This window comes from Meleagris gallopavo, chromosome 12 (assembly GCF_000146605.3).
Source record: "Meleagris gallopavo isolate NT-WF06-2002-E0010 breed Aviagen turkey brand Nicholas breeding stock chromosome 12, Turkey_5.1, whole genome shotgun sequence".
Classification (NCBI taxonomy): Eukaryota; Metazoa; Chordata; class Aves; order Galliformes; family Phasianidae; genus Meleagris; species Meleagris gallopavo.
The window spans coordinates 16,477,913-16,500,302 of NC_015022.2; the positions used below are offsets into that span (position 1 = coordinate 16,477,913).

At 39.6% G+C, this 22,390-nt stretch overlaps 1 protein-coding gene across 1 annotated transcript in view; it reads right to left on the reverse strand.

The window, feature by feature from the left end:
• ADAMTS17 (ADAM metallopeptidase with thrombospondin type 1 motif 17) overlaps positions 1 to 22,390 on the reverse strand; it is a 167,213-nt gene that overhangs the window by 118,226 nt on the left and 26,597 nt on the right. Inside the window, exons 4-6 of the mRNA XM_010717544.3 lie at positions 17,461 to 17,544; positions 16,737 to 16,894; positions 10,864 to 10,907 (exon numbers count right to left, since the gene is read on the reverse strand). Of these exons, the coding sequence (XP_010715846.1) occupies positions 10,864 to 10,907; positions 16,737 to 16,894; positions 17,461 to 17,544 (286 nt within the window). The remainder of the gene's footprint in view (positions 1 to 10,863; positions 10,908 to 16,736; positions 16,895 to 17,460; positions 17,545 to 22,390) is intronic.

The following is a 22,390-nucleotide window of genomic DNA, read 5'->3' on the forward strand; positions in this document are numbered from 1 at the left end:
AAGGTTAAGTGCAGTTCTATGAGCTGATTGAAAGGGTAAAAAAAACTTGTCACACTAATGCAGACAAACATCTTACTGACTGTAGGAATCTGAAAGTGAAATTTAAACAAATGTATATGTAGAGGAGAACCCCCGAGTCCAAATAAATACTTGTATGTATCTGCAAGCTGTCCTTTGAATCACTGGATTTTGTTTGGACAAGAATCTTCCAAAAACTAGAAGTGAAAACCAAAATTAGCTATGTATGACATTCACAATAAATCCAAATTAGTCAAAATTAGTCAAAATTAGACTTAGGTCAAAAATTCACTGTCTCTTACTTCCACCTTTCTTTCTAAAATGGTTGTAGCTTGATAGGAAAAACCCACTGTTTTCCACAAGGAAGATCTGGTCAAATTCAGATATTCCATTACTTCTAAATTTAGAGATCGTGCTGTGAGCTTGTACTGGAGGACAGTTCCTACTGCATTTTCACCAGGCTGGTCAACACAAAGGTTTTCAGAGGCACAAAGTCCTGCTACATGACCGATTCCTATTTGCATTATGTGCAACATAATCACAACCAAGAAACTTGCAGCTTGTGCTGGGGCATCAGAAGGTCCAAAGGAATTTGAAAAGGAAAAAAATAGTTTCAAGGATTAAACTTGTTTTTAAATCTACTAAGTGCACTTAGAATAGCAAAGTCCTCCCACGATCAGACACCCTGAAGACACCCTGTGAAATATGCTGCTTTTATACTACATTATGATACCAGATGGTAAACCAAATTTCAAAAAAACAAATGAAAAATCAGTGCAGGTCAAACTTCCTTCTCTGGGGGAGGTGCGGCCAACAAACTATATTTTTCTTGTGTTTTATGCAGACTTCCCAGTGCAGCTTTCTTGGTTATCACCAGTAAAATCTCATCTCTGCATTTTTAAACCTGCTATCAAAATTACATTTTAGTCTTGGAAGCTGCAAAACAAAAGAAATGTAAAAGTACAGTACACAACTGTCCTTCATTTCCTCCCTCTACTCTTACATATCCTGTGTGCAACTGGAATGCTTCTGATTATTCAGTGGAGCAAGCGTTACAATGAATGCAATCATGCCTTACTACCCCACGTCTGTAGCCTATTGCACAGCTACATACAGATGTTTTTACACAGACTGGTTTTCTAGCTACAGGGTCTATAAAACAATAGAAACTATCTGAAATGTTTTCAAGCCAGCAAAGGATAAAGGCACTGAAAAGCAGTCAACTGGATAAAAGCCATCCATGTCTGACAGGGGGAGAAGAAAAACTTCAGGAGGTTTTTCAATTATAAATGCACCATGCTTTCTTAAACAGTACTTGACTGCAGTCTGCAGCTGACTGACCAGGCTGGAATGTGTGAACAGAGGTAAAAAACAAAGCTGTGGGCAACAAAAAGAAAAAACTCAAACCTTTGGTCTGTAGAAGAACCGGATGCTGCATAAAGAATCCAAGCTCACACTGGGAAAGCCTGAGAAGAGGTAGCATTGTCTCCAGCTGAGGGACCAGGTCTGAGACTCAAGAGATGTAGGGTACACCCAGCCAGCTCTTTCCTTTAGCATGCCTCTTCAAATCTAAAGGTTTCCTTTTCTCTATACAGTGTGGACAACCATTCTGATCTTCTCAGTGAAGAGCTTTGGATTTTACTAAAGAAAAGCACCATATACAAAAACAAACACCCACAATGTCTGATTAACAGGGAGATGCCATGAATTAGCAGGTAAGGCACTGGACTGAAAGTCAGGATGTGCAAAATCTGTTCCCTGTCTTCAGATAAGAAACAATGGGCAAATACTCTTCTGACTCTCATGTTTTCCTAGCTCACTTTGTCTGAATGGTTGTCATGGCAGAAAAGCCTGCTTTCTGCTGCGGAAAATCTTGTCTTGGCATTTCTAACACAGATATCAACAGCAAGCAATGGGTTATTTATAAGGTACTGACAAGGAGGTTTGGCACTGTAGAAAACAAACATCTCTCCTTCTATAGCCTTATGTTTAAAAAAGAGAAAGAAGGAAGCAAGATGAGCTATGAAAGCAGAAGAGATTATTTTATTTTTTAAATGTTCATTCTTGCAATAATCCTCCAGAGGAACAAATCTTCAGCAACGGGAAGTTATGGAGCTAGGGTGTGAAGTTGATGAAGCAGTGCAGAAAGCGTGTAAAGCTGCAATATGCAAATCTCCATTGACATGGAAGAGGTAAGGGACAACAACAGAAATACTACAAACCCCAACAAACAGAAGCTGTCTGTCTACAGATCTAATATACCAAAATTGTTCTGCTCATGCTTGCCTCAAAGACTTCTCAACTTCTCACACACAGTAGCAAGGAGCAGTTCCAGAGCTTTTCTTGACATTTGTTTGGCAGTGTGTGCTTAGCTGGACATCAATTAGACTACTGCCTTCAGCCTGTCTGTTTGCAAATACAAAGACTGCTTTCAGAGATAAACAGCAGAGATTTCTTTAAGTCATGATTAAATGGAATTCAGCCATAAGAAAAAGCCTTGGTTCTTCAGGCAGTATCCTACAAATCATCTCTAATTTAGAAAACAATCAAGGCAGAGAAACTGTCCAGGAGGTAAAACTGTAACTCAGCAGTTCTAGCATTGCACCTATACACGAATTCAACATATGAGAAGTGCCTGTTGCACAAAAGAAAAAGCAGCATTCTTTTTCAATTAAGGTTTTGATTATTTTTACTCCACGCTGGAAGAAAATTACTGTGCTACTGTCACATATATTCATTGGGAACTGTTAATTAAAACAGTAATAACAAGACAGCTTTTCCCTGCAGTGATTGCACGTCAAAGCTCTAAATGTAGGAAGGGGTTGGGGGTTGAGAACGTGTGGAAGAGAAATCTTGCATAGATATCTTCCCTTCAAGCTAGGAGACTAAAATTCCCAGGTGTTTTGTGTACACGTCTATATAATTTCACACAGACATAAATGGCCCTAGAGTGGAATGCAGTACATGTTTGCACCTGTACCAATCGAACTGCACAATGATTTAGGTACATAAAGTGAGTTATGACATGGAGGTGAAATGAAAAGATAAAGTCAGAATAAATACCAACAAAGTCATAGCAAATATTTTCCCTCACGACATACTCCTTCTAATCAAGGGAACTTAGGTGCACACCAGTTTGACTTTAGGTTAGGATTTGGTTTGGAATCCTACATTCCTGATAGGAAAGAATCTTAACACGATACTTGCAACTAGTCAGTTTTCTGAAGATATCTTCCATTCAAATAATAATCAATTCACCTTGCACGACAACGCGATGCGACGGCCTGGAGCAATTTTACTCTTAAATACATTGTCTGGTTAAGGAATAATATTATTCCTTTCCACAGCATTTTGGGCAGTTGTTGTCCTGCATTTAGCAAAAACACACTACCATAAGCCATCAACAAGACCATGGCTGAAGGGGAAGTTTTTGAGCAAAGATAAGCTTAAATATACAGCATTAATTTTGCAAGGAGTCACAATAAGACAGACACAAAAATAATTAGAAAACAAAGTGAAAATACATTTTGGGGCTACAAAAAGAAAACGATGTATGGAGGAGAGCTAATAAGGAACTGCTGGAGGTTTATGAAGAACAAAGTGTAGCAAATGTAGGGAAATTCCACAACCCCAGTGGGCAAGTCATGTGGTTAGCGTGATGGAAGACAGACCATCCAGGCCTCTCCCAGGAGAGCAGCTTCTCAGTGTCCAGCCCCAGCTGAACAAAAGAGAAGATGAAGGAACAAAATTGAGCAAGAGTTTCTAAGAGCACTGAAGCACCACCAAAGACAAACAGACCTTCAAGAAAAAGGCAAGGGAAGGGGATTAGTCATGAGAGCAGGAGAGGATCTGTGATGCTTCAGAGCTACGTACATATGGAAGGGGGAAACTGACAAATGGTCAGAAAGATCTGTCACCAACTCTCTCTCCACTAAAAGCTTTCATTTATTTTAATTACATAAGCTAATTGTTCCCTCTGCAAGACATGAAAAAACAGAGAGAAGATGAAGAAAAAGGTTGATATAACCAGAAATTCAGAAAACAGCACCAACAGCTTAATTAATTTTAAGAACAGAACAGACTGGTTGATCACTTACCTACTTTCTGTGTATGGTGGGAACATAAAGGATCCAAACTAAGCTGCTGGTGTTTGGCTACTATCTCTCTGTCATAGTTACTTCTCATCTAAGGAGACCAAGAATCCACTACGGCCATTAGAACATGGAATGAATAAAGACAAACTTAAACAAATCTACTGAGCTGCAAAACAAGCCCAAAGGCAAACGAAATTCAAATGTTTCACTTTCCATAACAAAGAGAGAAAAATAGGTCTTTACAAAACAGTATTAACACTTCACTCAACTAAATACACTGCACACATCATAAGCTTTCATATATATCAATTAGAAAGCTGATGTATTTCACAATAAATACGTGGTCTGCTTAAATTGGCATGCCCAGCTTTTTTATTTATTTATTTTACAGGCAGGACAGAGGGAAACAAATTGTTTGTAGACGGTCTTTGTTTGTATTTCCCACTTGCTGCTTCCAAAAGCAGACTGGTCAGTTTCACTTTTGTTTCTATTAGGTTTTGTTTTCTGGCTCTCGCAGACTATTGTTTCTTCATTAGATTTTAAAAACTTTCAGTGATTCTGAACACCCAAATAGAGACAACTTAATTGAGATGACGGCTAATTTTCAGGAACTACGAAGCACCAGGCTCAGGACATCAGGTTTTCGAAAGACGTCTCAGGTACCTCCAAGCCACAAGTCTCTCTAGGAAAAAACTCACGCAATGAGTCTGATGGAAGCTAGATTTATCCTTCAGAGGCTCACAACTGGAGACTGAACAGCTGTGCACATGCAAAGCAGCCTTGCTGAAACAGTGTCCCCAAAACAAGCAAGAAGGAAAAGCACAAACAGCACACTGAAGCGAGGAAGAGCAAGGGTTGCGTTAGCAGGGATTTGTGATTACTTGTGTGGCTGTGTTCATCCCAGAGTTTCTATTAAAATGTATGAAATCTTATATTAAACTCTACTGGCACACAAATTTCTATTAAGAACAGAAGAAGAGGAGGAGAGATTGCTAGCTGGTGAAAAGAAATTGGAAGGGTGTTGTGGGAAGGGTGGGGCACAAAAGATGGTAGTGATGAATATGTCCAATAGCACAGCTCTGCACTGTCTGAGTTGTGCAGCTGAGTATTTATTCCTTAGCAACCAGAAGGCAAGAGAAAAAGTCTTCCACTGTACTGTAGCATGGCTCCTTTTGGTTTCGTAAAGCCAGCAGCCTAATTCTACATTGCCATGCACAGCCACAACTGATAGGAAAATCTGCAGTGCTGTGAGGTCCCGCTCATTCACAAACATCAAATTAACTAAAGAGTATTCTTTCAAGGGACATTTTAACCGACCATATGTTCATTTTAATGCACTGAAGTGCATTCGATTCTGGTCTGGAGGACAGTCTCAGTAAGGCTTTTACTAAAGCCAGGCACTGCTTCTCTAATGAATTGTTTTAAGCAGCAGGTATTTCTATTTATTCTGGCATCAAATAAAAACCCGCCCTGGAATATACAGAAACATTTAACATGAACCACTATGGAAAATGTTTTTAATGTGAGAATTCCTTTTCTTTTTCCACTCACAGCAAACCAACTAGTCTTTTCCCTTTCCTTAGGGATTAATTCTCTGTTGTGACACTGTTAAGGGACTGCAGTCTATATTACACAGGGAGGAAGATTTAAACGAACAGCGCAGAGCATAGGCAGGACTGATAAGAAGTGTTACTGCTGAGAACAGGAACCACCTAACTGCACAAGCAAATCAGCAAGGAAAAGCTAAAAATGCACTGTCCTTTTCTCAGGTGCTCTACATGCAATACAAAAGGATGAAATCTACAGTGATGAGTAGACCAAATGTCAGATTTGGAAAACCTGGACATATTTTAAAAACTCTGTGCTACAGTACTCATAAGAAGAGACCAGAGTGTAATTGTTAAGGGAGGGAAAATTAGCCAATAGCCCCACAGGATGCAGCTCTCCACGATGGCACTTCTCATGAAAGGAAGAAATGACCACAGTATGAACACACTGGGACAGCAGAAGGACATCATCTGCACAGCTACCAAGCAGCAACACTGGCAAAACCAAAACCACACACATCAGTCTATGCTTGGAAAAGGCAAGTAAATAAATACAGGACACAAACTATACAAGAATTTCTAACCCCCAGGACCCCTTTAATAAGTTACCTTGGAGCACTTCAGTTAAAGCCAGTCAGTAGATGGGATTGCTTTTCACAACACACTGATTCACTTGTGGAAACAGCTTGGAAAACTGTTTCTCAATCACTTCTGCTCTGATGCTCGGTTTTCTCCAGGCAGCGATTTCTTCAACTAAGCCTGCCTGTCTGCAGTATATCCACTGTATTCTGCTTTCTTTTCCCCAGCATCAAGCCACAGAAAGCATATGTGACTGCAGAAGAGGTAAAGACATTTTTAACCAGGGCAATTTAAGGATATTTAAGACACTTTCTCATTTTCCATTTCCCAATTCCATACTGCCCCTACTTTTACTATTAGCTGAATACAACGAAGCTTCAGCTTGGATCTGGGGTAACATGTACACTGAGGAATCAAGTCCAAGCTTTGCCTTGAAATATGCAGGATCATTCCTAACTAACCATAAAGCTGCTTTTTTGGCACCAGCAGTGGAAATATTGAACGAAAGGGGCATTCTCAATCTGCTTATGTCACAGAAAGGTTGGATCCTTACAACGTGCAAGGCTCCAAGCTGCAGCTTGATATTAATAGCTAGACATTAAACTCTCAATTTGGCTGGCTTAGAGGCAGCTCAATTGGAACAAAGATTTTTCTGCAGGAAACAGCAGACCTGGTTGGAGTCACATCACGAGAGATGAGTCTGAAGCAGCAGCAGACTGCAAACTTTTTGACTGGTGTGTGTCAAGGTTATGTTGCACAAAGCAAACCTCCTGCTCTCAAATCGCAGAGCCTATCAGAGGTACCAGCAACTGAGACTTCTGAAACACAACTGTGGCAAATGTGTTGCATGCAGGCGTAGAGTTTTCCTTCTCTCTCCCTCCTTTTGGAATTCATTCATTCTTACAGCTTACTCACAAAACCAAGTGGGGTAATAAGCATTAATAAAATATTCCTTAAACAGATGTGGTTCTGTTGCTTAACACAGTCAGTGGGGTATCACCCCACAAAGACATACCTACATATTTTCACCATTTTTGAGCTTGTTTCAGCCATTATGTAACCTTCCACACTACCTTGGCAGCTGGGCCAAGAAAATTTGAACCAAGTCCCCAGAGCAACTGGTTTCAGAGAGAGGCCCCTGCCAGAATACAAATACAAACCTCCTGCTGCTGTTTTCTCTCTGTGTCTGCATAGCAAGCAAAGATTCCAGACAGGTTTTTCAATATGGATCTTTTTGAGCACAAATGAACACCTCTTATAAACCATTTAAATTTCATAATCCCACTTCCAAACAACAGCTGAGCCTCAATATTGCCACCAAGAATTCTGCTTACATATTTCTCACAACATAAAGAAAACAAATTAAAGCACTGTCTCCCCCCCCAAAATACTTACAATGCTTTAAATAGACTAACTTTAGTGCAAATAATCTAACAATCTGTATATGACAAAGCAACATTAGATTGCTGACTCACATTTGCACTGTACATTTTATATATATGCATCATATAGTTTTATACGTGAACTACTTAAGCCATACAATCTCTTGTAGCTTTGCACTAAAATCCCCATTTCATAGAGGTAGACAGAAGCATTCCAAACATAAGTGACTTGCCAAATGTCATACACAGCTCCAATGCCAGAGCTGGGAATAAAAATCACTATTCTAGAGTCCAGATTCTACACCTCATACAGAGCAGCAGCTTCAGTTTCCTAGTTTAGGAGATGGCCTGCTCACCAAGAAGGTGCTTTTTCCTTTAAAGGGAAGCAATGCATCACATTGCAATGGCCAGCTTTATCCATAAGAGGGTAAAAAAACCACACGCATCTGGTGAGACAGTTCTTCACATACAAAAGTGAAGTGCAAGGTCGGGAATGAAAGCAAGTTGCAGTTCTTCAGAACTTTGCTGTAATCTCAGCACCGTCTTCAAGACCAAATGTAACGTCACTCTCTGGAATAGCTTCTTGCTCTTGTAGGTACATTTGCTGATTTGGAAGTGCCTGTGGTACTGGAGTGAGGACTAAGCACCCAGCAACAATAGAGATGGCTGAAGTATCAGCATAATTTTTTAAAAGTTAGTATTGCTCACCAATGGGCATCAGTTCACTTTGACTGTTGTATTAATAATAAACTGAAGAAAATTCCACACTACATGGTTACTTATTTAATCCATATATGCAGGACACAGAATGGAGGTGGCTATTAAAGCCAATTTCTTTGTGATGACAAATAATTTTTCCCTGTTCTGATCAAAGAGGAAAACTGGAAAACCTTTCACACAATTAAAATTTAGCGTTACAAACACCAAACGCTTTTTAAAATGGATGGTATGCCACAAAAGTATATTCTTTGGTTTATTCTTCCTCTGCTGTGATACACATAAACAACATAAAGCCAAATTCTGTTCTGGCCTAACATCTGTAATATATAAAAAAAAAATTACCTATTGGCTAACTTTCAGCAGCAGAAAAAAACCATTTAATTATATCACCCATGTATTTGAGTGAGCAATGGAAATGAACTTAAAACACTGCTATACTGAAAGCAGAGTCAATGATCTCCATGCAAATCACAAATATGATTGACTCAGTGCATTAGACATGCGGCCTTTAATTATCTGATACTATCTCACTTGTGTAAGAACTCAGAAACATGAAACATGAATCCTTTTCCGGATGTGAAACACCAAAAATCCACCATTCTCCAATTTCATACCACACTACTGCATTTCTCCTTAGCAAGCTGATAACCAGAAGAATTGTTATCTTCTTTCAGGCTCCAAGCATAAGTGCTATTTCTCAAGGCAGTGACAGATGAAATATCAACATACAGCGTAATTTGGGTGGACTTCATTCAGACTGCAGGCCTACCAGAACAGTTCCTAGTCTTAGAGTTGTGAAGAAACATTTCAAAATATGCAACACAGAGATAAGGGCCTAAGCAGGTAGTTGATGTGAGACATCTGCAGTAGCTCACCAACTTGGGCACAGGCAATAATGCTTGAAAATGGATGTCATCAAAATTTTTACTTAATTCAACAGTATTAAAAAAAAAAATTAAGTAGGTATCTTATGATGAAAGACTTGATCTGGACACTGTCTCTGGGCTCCAACAACAGAAACAGCAGGGGCACAGGAAATGCAGAAGTGAAGTTGCTAGTGCCAGAAGAAAAGTAAGACTGAAGAGAGCAAAGAGACCAAACTGTTTTCCCTTATTGGAACACCCATCTTCTCAAAGTCTACAAAAAACTACACCAGAAATAGCATCTAACAAGTTTAATCTTTATCACTCTGATCTTCCACTTTTTCCCATAGACCTCAGCACAAGAAAGTATTTGGGTAGTTTACAAACAGAAAAAAAAAGTCATAAAAATATTTCCTTCATCATGCTGTCTACATCATCTCCTGAATAGAGACCTTCAACAACACTGTCTTTAAAAACTGAAAAAGCCCTGACCTTGATCAGCATATATCTTCCATCAGCTTTTCTTCTTCTTCTTTATATTATATCTTACCACAGGCATCTTCAGATGCAGGCACAAAAAACCTTCCTCTGTAGTAGTAGAAGTGTGTTTTCAATTGGACAAAGAACAAATGCACTGTGAGGGATTCCCATTGGAAAATTTAAACATATAAGGCTTGCTCATGTTTAAAAAGAAAACGTAAGCATTTTTCAGCTCTTTATTTCCTTTCACCTGATCAGACTCCATAACGCAAAGAGGGAAGTTCTGCATTCTGAAATGCGACTTCTATAAGCAGCCCCAGAACTCCTGCTGAGGATACCCCACCTCCCTCATCACCTGCTGCTGTTAGTAGAGACTCCTGGTTCTCCAAGTGCCTCTGCAGACCCTGAAGTTTAAGATCAGCTGAAAGTCAGGATCCACTCCAAGTTCACACAGTACGTGGGATAGCAGGCAGTTCAACTTTGAAGCAAGTAAAAAAAAAAAAGAGTAATGTAATCATTACAGAGAGGATGTTGAGTTATGCCTCCACACACTGCTGCTACTGTCAAGATTAAAAAAACACACCGGATGAACAGATACAGTGAAGATTACTGCTCCTAAGTAGAATAAATAAATAGATGGATCGTGTAGGATGTAAGGACTCTGTGAATCCACGGCTTGGGTAAGATTAAAGGCAGTTAGGAAGCAGGAGGTGGAAAAGAAGATTTAACTTGGCTTTCCTACAATGAGGTATTCTTCTCTATGTCTACGTGCCAGTTTGATCTGTGAGCATTACACCGGCTCTTACAGCTACAAATACATTCATTAGTTAGCAAATTCTTGTTTGAGAAATGAGGTGAGGGAGCACTGGAAGGAACATTACAGACATACTAACAGACAATTTCTTAATCTCTAATAATTATCTAATTCTACATCTGCTCCAAAAACGTAAGGTTACTTAAGATTACTTCCTAAACTCAGAGACCTCCAGTGCCAAGAAGGGTTAGTATTTAAAGGATTATTTATAGTTCATACCCCGTACTAATCTGTATTTGCATCACAGAGGTATTCAGAATAGTAAACGCAGCATTACATTAAATCAAAGAATGAAAGATTGCCCCAAAAGCTCCTCTCAGCATAAAGTTGGCTATCAAAATAATCTCCCCTACTTCTTTGACTTACCCACAGTGTCACAAGGCTCGTCTTTGTGTACGCAGAAATCTGTCCTAGAAAGCAAAACAGAACAGAAGTCAAACGTATCCTGTGCCTCCAGACTCCAGGCTAGGAAAAAGCAGTGATGCATGATTCACATATCACAGGAGTAGAGGGATTTTGGTTTTTATTTAACTGCTGTGCAGTCTACACAATGACAACACAGACAGCAACACTGATTGCTGCTGCAAGATTACAAGCAATTATGTGAATCAGCTCCATGTCTTACTATCTAATTTTATACTTCAGATTTTGCATGCAGAGAGTACTGCAATATCATATATGAGACTGTCTCTAGGAAGTCAGACTTCAGCACCTGGATTAATAATGAATCTCTCATTTTGAGAGCTATATTATCAACAGCGGCAGGAAAGGACAAGTGGGGTCATTGCCTGGAGACACAGAACTGATCATCTATACCCAGAAATTCTCAGTTCTTCTACCACTGCAATACATAAGGACAAGAGAGAAGCAGGACTAAACAGAGAATGACAGATGCTGGTACAGAAAAAAAGAATTTCAGGATTTCCCACACAACAGCCAGGTGAACAGGCTTCAGCTAAATATATTACTGTCAACTCTGCCATGTTATGATTGGAATCCAACACAGAGGTTTAAAGGACTTTATCTTCTCTGTTATCCCTCTACATCTCATCCAGTCTCCCTGAATCTCACAAAAGCAGGAATAGATGCTACATATGACACTGGTATCCACGTATCCTGCCAGAGATCCACGGATCTTTGTTAAACAGAAGCAGGAAAAAAACCCTTGAAGCTCACTGTATAAGTAAGACCACTTCAAGTGAGAAGATTTTGTAAATGAGAACCCTCACGAGAGCATAACAAGCGTGGGAAGAGAAGTATTTCATAACTAAATTAATGGTTTGAATATAATTTAATAAGCAATTAGGCCTAAACATTTAGGAACTATCTTCAGACCTGCTCTGCAGCACCATCTGCTCTGAAGACGAACAGAAAAGCATCAAGTACATTTCTGAAGTTCCTTAGCCCAAGGGAAGCCAAGAAACCATAATCTCTGTTGTGGCTTTCCTCACCCTAAGGCAAGGCTAGCGAAAGAATCACATTAGTACAGCTGGAACGTGTTGTTTGAAATGCTCAAGTCCCAGAAAGGATTTTGAATTCGAGAGTGTGGCAAAAAGAAGAATGGAGAAAGATTAGAAGTACTGCTTCCATGGATAAAAAGTATGAAATTAGGCTTTATAGGAAAAGATATTTAAGGCTCAGGATTGTGCCTAACAAACCCAAAACCTTCACACCAAACTCTTTAGAAATAAGAAATCAGTTTGCCAAAGGCTTGGAAGAATAACTATTACCACCTCTTGCTAAGCAGATATTGAAATCTCAGAATGCTTCAATTCAGAAAAAACAACTATAGTAACAACTATCAACGTGTTAAAAAAAAAAAAAATTGGATAGGAACAAAACAAAATTGGAAGCTACGACCACACACCAGCCCCAGCTTTCATTTTTCACTGCAGCCTTATTGTGTCTCGACACCTTGGCATTCCAGCCCTTCCAAAGAAGACTAATGACAGTCTCCTGACAGAGCTGGCAAAAGCACACCCGCTTGAGTTCCCAGGGCCAACTTGACGGAGGTTTATTTAAGGACTTATTATGTTATATAAACTGGTAAATCAAACAGATGCTTTTCTTGTGACAACAGATAGCTGAACTATTAGTAAATGGCAAAAGGCCACTGCTAGAAAAGCTTCTCTCCTCAGGGGCTGGCTGGCTCTGCAAACAAAGCACAGCAAATTTTGCTCCTTGCACTCTATGATCTACACTGAAGGGTGTCTGGCACTTTTGGGCAGCTTCCTGGAGAAACTGCCACCATGCCATAAAACAAGGGGTTTATAAGTAATTCAGCACAAATTGCACACTCTCATAGAAAGGTAGAATAATCTTCTTTGTTAAGAGAGTGCTGTGATGCTGACTGGTCAGAGTAGACTTGAAATAGGTCAGCAAAAAGAACAGAACATAACTACCCAGCTCACTGCATGTGGGCTTGCAAGTATGAGATTTCCTAGCCCGTCCTATGAAGTCCAAGAGACACCATACTTCCTTCTATTAAAAGGCCTTGCATGAAGATGCTAGGCTTTAAATTACCTGGACTTATAGTTTAAATTTTACACTAAAACTCTGGCCAAACACAAAAGCATGTTCAAATGAGCTCAGTGGATCTCAGTCTTTTTCCAAAGGTAAGATGCTGCCCAAATAAAATCTACACATTGAAATTCATAAAGTCCTTTCTTGGAAAAATCATGAGAGGGACTGCAGACCATACAGGCATTTAGAAAGATCTGTCTCACCTGTGGATATGTTACAGGATGTCAGCAGGATGGTTTACAGAGCTACATTGGAATAAAACTCACTCCAGGAGCTGCCATTCAAATCCAAGGCCAGATCTGACCTTATCACACTAAGTCTTGGATAATGTACTGAAATCATATGCTATGGCAGTGATGTAAATTTCCTTTCCACTTTTAGCCACCGGCTGAATCAAGTAGTGCGTGTGTTCTGACTTCTTAGGGATCTTTGAAATTCTCAGTCATTATCACTTTTATCACAGAGTATGTTTTTGTTAGCAAGATTAAACAATTCCTTTGAAAAAATGACAATAAGTGGGTTGTTCTATTCAATAAAGAGAGCCAGAAAAGAAGCTCAGAACTCCTCCTAAAGTCACTCTTCCATCTGGCTCACATGAACTGGAAAAAAATACCTAACTGTGCTAAGCTAAATTCTGCAATTCAAGATCTTCCTGTAAGAAAGGAGGACAGTAGTTGAACTGTGCAGCATGAATGAGAAGTATTCTGTTTAATAGTCAGTTATCAGCATCCTTCAAATGATATCTTTTGACCAGCTTAACCATGCTGGGTCACAAAGTTATAGGGCAGAGGAAATGGGTACAGGCAAAACCTTGCCAAAAAGAAAAAAAATTCACCCTAAATATATATTTAGTAGCATTATGTGCCCAGCTTCCTAAATGCATACGGAATTGCTTCACTTGCCCACTTAATGGGACAGCGAAGAGCTGAAGAAATGCAGAGGCAACAAGCAGGCTGCAAATGGAATAACTATAGCAGTTCATCAGAAAAAAACACAAGTCTTTGCTGAGTAACAGTTCTGAATTATGTTCTTATCAGTGCTGATTGATCTTCTGCTATGCCCTCTTATCACCTATATTCTAATAGCTGACCTAAATGGCCAAGAAGTTGGGAGAGCAACAGAATATCTGAAGATTTTCTGAGGAATGCAAAGAATAGAAGATCAACAGAGAGAATGTGTTTTAAATGAAACATGCTTCTAGGATCACTAAGATACAGATTCTGCAGAAAGAAACTATTCTGGTCAGCTGCCCATTAAAATATGAAGTGTATTACCTGTAAATGCCAGAGATTTGAATTTCAAAACGTTCAAAATGAGAATTTGAACAACAGAAGTGTGATGATTCTAGAAACCACTGCACTACATTCAAATCTTCAGAGATTTTTACCACTGTCTCCCTTACCTACTTAACTGGGCAGTGGTACACCTTATTTCAGACATAGTACTCCTCTTACCTGCAGCTTAAGGAGGTCATCTACTTCCACGTACAAATGAGTATATGGGGAAAACCAGTTACAAGTGAAGTTCCAAGAGCCAAGCGTGCCATAGTGTTTCAAATGAATGCAACAAGACTGAAAAAAGTCCTCTGATTCCAGAGATTGAACCCAAATAATCTGTTCCTACTCTTAAAGGAGCTGCTGAAAATTCAGCTTCTGCTTTTTCCGGTTCTATTGCTTGTGCTGGAGATGCTTTTGCTCCCGTATCCTCTACTGGTCGTTGTAGTCTGGAGAGGGTCAAGGGACACACACTTCCAAAGCCAAGAGTAGAAACCCTGACAAAGGAATCGGGCTGCTTGGCCAGAAACCTTCCAAGAACACAGCATCCTCTTTGCAGCAGAAGCAGGGTGGGTTAGGATAACAAGACGCAGCAAGAAGGAAGGATACAAGTAAACACTAGTGACCTATCAAACAGGGAAATGCTGCTCTTATACAGAACAATGTCCTCCTTGGCCTGAACTTTCTCACAAAATCTGAGCCTAGCTTCTAATCCAACTGAACCTGTACTTTTCCAACTACTCCAATCACAAAAGCTGCATATTTACTGAACCCAGTGAACATCTCTACAATTCTTCCTCAAATGCCTGAGTTCAACTCATTTAACATGACATTATGCATTCAATTTGTAAGCTGCAGACAGAACACACAGATGAAATGCTCCACTCATTCCGTTCATCCAGTGCTCAGAACACATCAGAAGAGATTCTGTATGCCTCACTTGTCATGCAGGACAACTGGATGCCCAGATGAGTTCAACAAAAATGTTAGTTATTTATTTAGGCTGTGATCCAATAAAGCACATTCTTAACTATAACCAGGATGTTCAGCTCATTGACTTCAAAGGAACCACTCACCCTGCCTAAAATGCTAAGTAGCTGTTTAGGTGCTTGGGTTTGACTACAAGTGAATATGATAGAGAGAAAAAGATTTGGGGGGATTGCACACATCTGTGAAGGTGCACTCTTCAGAGCTTTGCTGGCCCCATGTCCTGCTTGCCAGCTATTTTACTGAACACTCACCACAATCCAGTGGATAGTTTGCAATGCAACTGTTAACACAAGAGACAATTGCAGTCAGAAAAGCAGCTTATGCAAAAGCATGCATTTCTAGTTACACTGTTGGCATGGAAAAAAAAGGTAGCACAGGTGAAGAATATCTAACTGCAGCACAAACATTTCCTGTCTCAATCTAGGGAAGAGGGAGGTAGGAAGTAGTGTTTTTCAAGCACATAAAGAAGCCATCTTACACTACATTTTTGTGCTCACTTTAATTATTCAGTAGTCATTTCTGAAACAAGGCATTCTTAAGTTTAATGTACACAGTTTACACAACCAGATATTTGCTGCTCATAACTTACAATGAGTGCGGGGAACATGGAATTTGCATTTTACTCTGAGGTTGAGTTCAGGTAGGGAGAGTACAGGGAAAAAGTCTACAAGTTAACATGAAAGATATCCTTTTTGTTTATTGTGTCTGGGCCATACTCCAGTATGTTTGCTCCATCAGTAAGCAGTGCTGCAGGTACGAGGAAATTTTCTGTAATATTCATACACAGATTATTTCATGCCTGAAATAAATGCAGCAGGTTTTAAACTTACAGACAAATTAAGAATGACTGACTTGAGGACTGTCAGAGCGGGGATGTTAAAGTGATTATTTCCTAAGGTAAAGAGAAAATTAATTTAGCTTCTGGTATTCTTTTTTCTCTTTCTTTAGGAGATAGCTCCCTCACCATCTCCTTCCTACCAACACACTGTATGCTCCAGAGGTACCAACTATTTCTCCTCTCAGAGTGCTCAATATGCATACCTAATCAAATTTAAGGTGCTTGTTCTTACCCATATTCTCAACTTGGCAGCTTCTGAAGGAAGCAGATGAAGGATGAAGACTTGTACCTTCCTAAACCTCACTTATCTCTTTTCCACTTATACCACCTGATCTGAGAAAAAGGTATCACCCGTTCTACAGACATGTCTTAACTGCATCCTGACTATGACATGCTATCAAGACAACTGTAATAAAGCTTTTGCACAGCAGTATTAAGTACACACAAACAAAACACTTCACCTGAAGCATCTGAGCCCTCCAAACAGCACATAAGCAGCAAACATATCATCATCAATGGATCTTTTTCTTAGATAACTGCTGGACCAGATGATCCCAGCATAGACTATGGGCCAGTATTGCTTAAGGAAACTGATAAACCTGACCTCATTATACCTGGTTACAAAAACTGCAGCATCCACAGGAGGGGTGTCATCCCTCGCACCAGGAACCTGGTTGTTACCAAGGTATTTTGCTCCACCATATTCTTCATTTTGCCAGTGACAAAAGCTCTCCAGAGACCTCTCTCCATGATGCCCAATAGACAACTTGGCCTTTTGTATAGAAAGGGATACAAAAGAACAAATATTCACCACAGTGTTTACAAAATCATTATACCTCTGATAAAAAAAACAAAAAAAAAACTGAGGATCAAGTACACAAACATCAGAAAATGAAAAAGCATGAAACCAACTTCACCTGAGTGGGTGAAGTAGGAGCTTTATAATCCACACTGACCTCTGCCATTTGACATACAGAACAAATTCCATCAGCCGGCAGCAGTCACAAGCTTCAAAGCCTCCTAAATCTGGCATTTTTATTTCTGATACCACAGCCATATAATTTTTCTAACAGTTAACTCCTGAGATTGTCTCACGACTCTAAGCAAAGATTTTTCAGAAAGGCTACATTAAAGGACTGCAGTTCCTCCCACTTCTGTGGCCCCTTGTACTTCCATCTGTAACACTATCTAGCATAGCAGGGCACACACTAGTTACATTTTGTGATCCTATGGCCGAACATCCCATACTTCTCACCCACACAGGACAGAGATCCTGCTCTGCCTGTAAAACTATAGTAGTACAGTTACAGCAGAGGGTAAAAATGAATTAGAACTCACAGGTCGACTGCGAAGTAGGACTAGTTTTGTCACTCGAATGCTGACTTTAATTCCAAGGCTTTGATGTTGAAACATGTTGTACACCTGTTAAAGTGCAAAGAAAACATCTACAGTACATCAGTAACAATGTCAAGATGTAGTAGCAGTTAAAAGAACTGTGACTGAAGTTAGATAGTTCTCCTTCACAATACTGACCCAAACTGAAACCAAACAGGTTGTGCCACTACAATAAAAATAAAGAATTTTAAGAGCTACTGCATTGCCACTCTAACAGTTCCACACAATACAGTGTAGCTTACAAAAATAGAGTACATTTGTTCCTACTATATAGCATTTGGCTTCATCAACTGACCAACTTGTAACAGTCTAATCTGAGCGAGATTCAGCATTCAGGGACAGAAACATTAGAAAACAAACAAAATTGATGAAAAAGAATCCATAATCTAGTTGAAAAAAGAAAGATACCTTTAATTGGACTGAATGAGAGAGAACAGAATTGCCGAGTAATGAAATAAAGAAATATTTCAAAGGAATTCTAAACACAAACCAAAATCTCAAGAACATGGACATATATTATGAAGCATCCAACTAACATGGACCGTCAGCATTTAAATATCAGAGATATCTGAATACAAGATGAAATAATGGTGTGTTTTAGACTTCAGGAAATAGAATGGAAAAGCAATTTCCCTCTGTTATTTTCATATCTTATATAAGAAGAGAATAGTAATAAGGCAGCACATAATGACACAAGCCTCAGGAAATACAAAAATAGCACCGGAAACTACCTTACTACTTTCTCCAGATTTTGCATTCCAGCTCAGATACTTCATGCCATTTCTATAGATTAGAACATAAGATGATGCCAGAATTGCTGCCAGAATTTTATTTCACTATTTCTTTGTGTACAAATGCATTGATCAGACTGTATCAAAAAAAAAGATGAATGAGAGGTTCATTTTAAAAAGGTTTAAAATATCCCATAATAACTTTTGGATGAACATTGCATTCCCTTCTCAACCAATCAATCGATCAAATCAAGACCTCTAAAGAGAGCCTAAATAGAGGCTACAGGACTTGGCCCCAGGTAAGTTGCATTTCCTACTCATGTCTCATTTGCCTAGAAATGTCACAAAGACCCAGTTAACTTCCTACAAAACACTCAAGACATGAACATATTTTGGATAATATGTTTTCAACACTTGGTATTTTTCCTATTTGTGCAAATTCTCAGGAATGTGTTCAGTGTAAGAGAGTTCTTAAGCACTTTAGTGTTTGGAGTGGGATTTAATCATACACTTAAATGTTTCCTATAATTTAGGCACAGATTTCAAGACAGACGCTGCTCAGTATTTGACCCACTGACCTTCAGCATGAGCACAAAGAGCCATTTATCTGCCCTGCGGTTGGTATACAAATGCACACAAGTGCTGGTGCTGTTTACTTACCTCAGGGGTATGTTGGTAGAGTAGCTGAGGCCTCTCACTACTGACTCGAGGAGAGTTGGGTGGGGGGTGTAAACTTCATGCTTGCAGAGAAGGGCTCTGACAGTTGACCTATCTGTAAATGGAGAGCTGGCCATTTAGTTGAGTGGATCAATGGGGCGCTGAGCTGATCAAGTCAGTCTCTCATGCACCACTAGAGAGGCTAATGAATATTTGCCATGATCCTGGGATGATTGCTTTTGATTTGTCTAGCTCACTCACTGCTTGCTCTGAGCATCCTTTAAAGTTTCTAGCCATAAAATAGCAGCATAGCAGATAAATTCTTATCAGTAAACCTAATGGATTATGAGCTTTCCACCAAAAGAGACAAGCTGCCTGCCTCTAGACACTGCACAGATCGATCCAAACACCACTGACTTCAAAAGGTACCTTTCACTAACAGAACCTGCATAGTGTTGCTGGAAAATGTACCTTGTCATTTCCAAAGTTGTCAGTCCCTCATCCTTTTCTCTTCTCCATCCAAAGGTTAATTTAATTTTATTTGTATTTGCATCTACCAACGATTGGAGAAGCACTGGACACTGCTGGCAGTAGCAAAAAAATGGATACTAAACAAAAAAGTCACTGGATATGCAGAAAAGGCTTTTGTTTGCATGTTTATTCAAGCTTTACATGTTGATTTTCTTAAATGGGTGCAAAAGAAGCCCCGTAGTCATGGTGGTATTTGTTGTGCAGTAGGAACAATCATCTTTTACTCTATTAAGAGATTCTGGTAGAAGTGGCTGTTCTACTTCAGTACAACCAAAGCATTTAAACATTATGCCACCTAGGGAAGAGACAGAGCCTCTCTTATCAGAGATCTGGCAGCTAGTTCCTTTCTTCCCCTACTCTAAATGCTTCAGAGGCTGAACAAGACCTTTCAGCCCATGGGCTTTGACTGGATTAAGAGGGAGAGACAGAAGTTTGCTTTAGTGCAGTAAGACCAGCTCCTATATAGTTTAAATCAGTACTTTAATGCATGTACAGATAAGTATACTGCAAATTGCCTAACGTCACAGTGCTGAACTTAAAAACTTTGATGATGACAGATCGCTCATCATCATTGAAGAATAAATTTGGGTGTACTGGCAAGAATAATTTGTTTACTCCCCAGCAAATTAGCCTAACAAATAAAAACCTAAACTGTCTCAAAGCATTGTGTTTAAGTCTAGAAGGAACCTCACTGAGAAAGTGACCAGTCCTTAAATGACTTGACAAAGAAGTACAAGACTAAGTTCAGTACAGGTGAATCATTACATTTTGGCTGCACATTGACAACATCAAATCAGACTATTCAAGGTAGGTTGTGACCATTATTATGGAGCCCCAGAGTCCATTTGAAATAAAAATTCATAGGTCTTTCCTGCTTGAAATCAGACCCCATCGTGGCAATGACCACCTTCTGTCCTTCTTCCCTAGCCTACAAGAAAATCATTCAACAGTTTAAAGGCTGTTCACACAAAGCAACCAACTGGCTACCATCAGCACATGAGCTAACAGTACCCTGTGAGATGGCTGAGATAATTGGTACCAGGGGAGGAGGAATGGGATTTCCCAGTGCAGATGTTCTCAAGATTTATTGCTGCACAGACAGCATGAATTTATAGAGACTGACTCATAGACACCTCCCTTCCCACTCGCAATACCATGGGCCACCCTTCCCCAAGCTTGCAAATGCATTATCACACATCCTTGTGGCCATGGGAAAATAAAGAGTATTTGGGGTATTTTAGAATCTTTTAATTAAATGAGACAGCTAGGAACAGAAGTCAGCTGCATGAAACCCACTAACAGTTTGCTAAACTCTGCCATGGAACAAGATCCAAAAGTTACTGTTTCAGGTTACCACTGCAGCACCAGAGAGCAGTTCAGCTGGAACAGAAAGGAAAGTTCTTGCTCACTGGACTGAAGGATGTAATAAAAAACTGTCAATGCAGCTGAAACAGTCAGGAGCACCAGTGTCCCTGTTGAATGTAAACCATTAGTATAACTTCCATTCTACGAAGCCCAGATAAAGTACTTAGTAAACAGGCATGGTAGAGTCTTAGAAAATAGAACAATGGAAGAAGAGTTGCAGCAGAAAAAGAATAAAGCTCATCTGACATCTCCCTTCGTACATATTTCCCTGACACAGCCCTGCTGCAGAGAAGGCCCTCGAGAAAAGAATGAAGCCCAAATCATCTTTCTTCTCCTCCATCTGCATTCCTCCTGCCCTTCTAAGTCCTTATAGTTTTGACATCGACAGAACAGAATAAATGCAGTTTTAGCACAAACAGTTCAGACTTGCCCCAGCATGCACAAAGTGCAACCCAGACATGAGGAATTGGGCTAAGAGAGGAACTAAACTACATTAGTAAAATTTTTTTTTTTTTTTAAATTCTCAAGAGCTTCCTCCGCAGGTGGATGGTAGGAAGGAGATGCATGTGTTTTAGATGTTCAGCACAACAACCCTGAGGGTGAATGGCTTTTCTTTTTTTTTTCCCCCCTCTTTAATTCCCCACCACATTCTTCTTCCTTTTTCTCTACCTCACCTCCTCCCCACCCCCCAACCTTGCATTCAAACTCCAGCCTTCCCATTTCATTGGCTGCTGGGAGGTATTTGGACAACAGGAGCATTAGTTGGGTTACTGAAGTTGTTTTTCACTTGTCTTGAAAAGCACTATAGGATTTCTAACATCTACCTGAAGCCAAGCTTTCAAATTTCCCTATTAAACATTATAAAGAAGAGCATATTCATTTTCTTTACAAGATACAGTTGATTTATTTATTTTTTTTAATCTTGGGACTGCTGGAGAGAAATCTGTAGAAAGTGATCAAACATCCATATATTATTCCCTTATGTTCCATTCCAATAATGAAAATTCTAGATCAGAACAAGAGAGTTGATTATCAGCAGCAGCTCTTTTACGTGCCAGCCCCCAAGAGCAGGAGATGTAAATCTATCAATGCGTGCATGATAAAAATGTTTTCATCTGCTTCTTCAACATAGAAAAATCTCTCACGGGGAAAATCCAAGACGAAAAACGAGCTGTGGAGTGTTAAAGAAGGTTTCAGAGAGTAAAGCAGTATTATTCCTCAAGAATAACATAAAAACTTTCCCTCTTAATTGCATCCAAAAGATCACTAACTTCAAGTTACTGCTTGCTTCTGCAGAGGGCCTTCACACTAATCACACAGCTTAAAAACAGCTGCAGGAAAACTAACACGTATAGTAACTTATCCCTGCATCCCTGTGTGCTCTGCTCTCTCAGAAAAAGGCACGTTCAGTTATTCCAAAGCTCCAAAAATGCACTTTTATCTAAGAATCCCACAGCCAAATAAAGCAACTATTAAATTACTATGCCAAAGGCTCTATTTGTGAAGACCTGCCACAGTAGAGGCCAGTATACCTGTCTAAGAGGACAGAGAATCTCCTTTTAGCCTTATTGGCCACTTCTCACAGATTA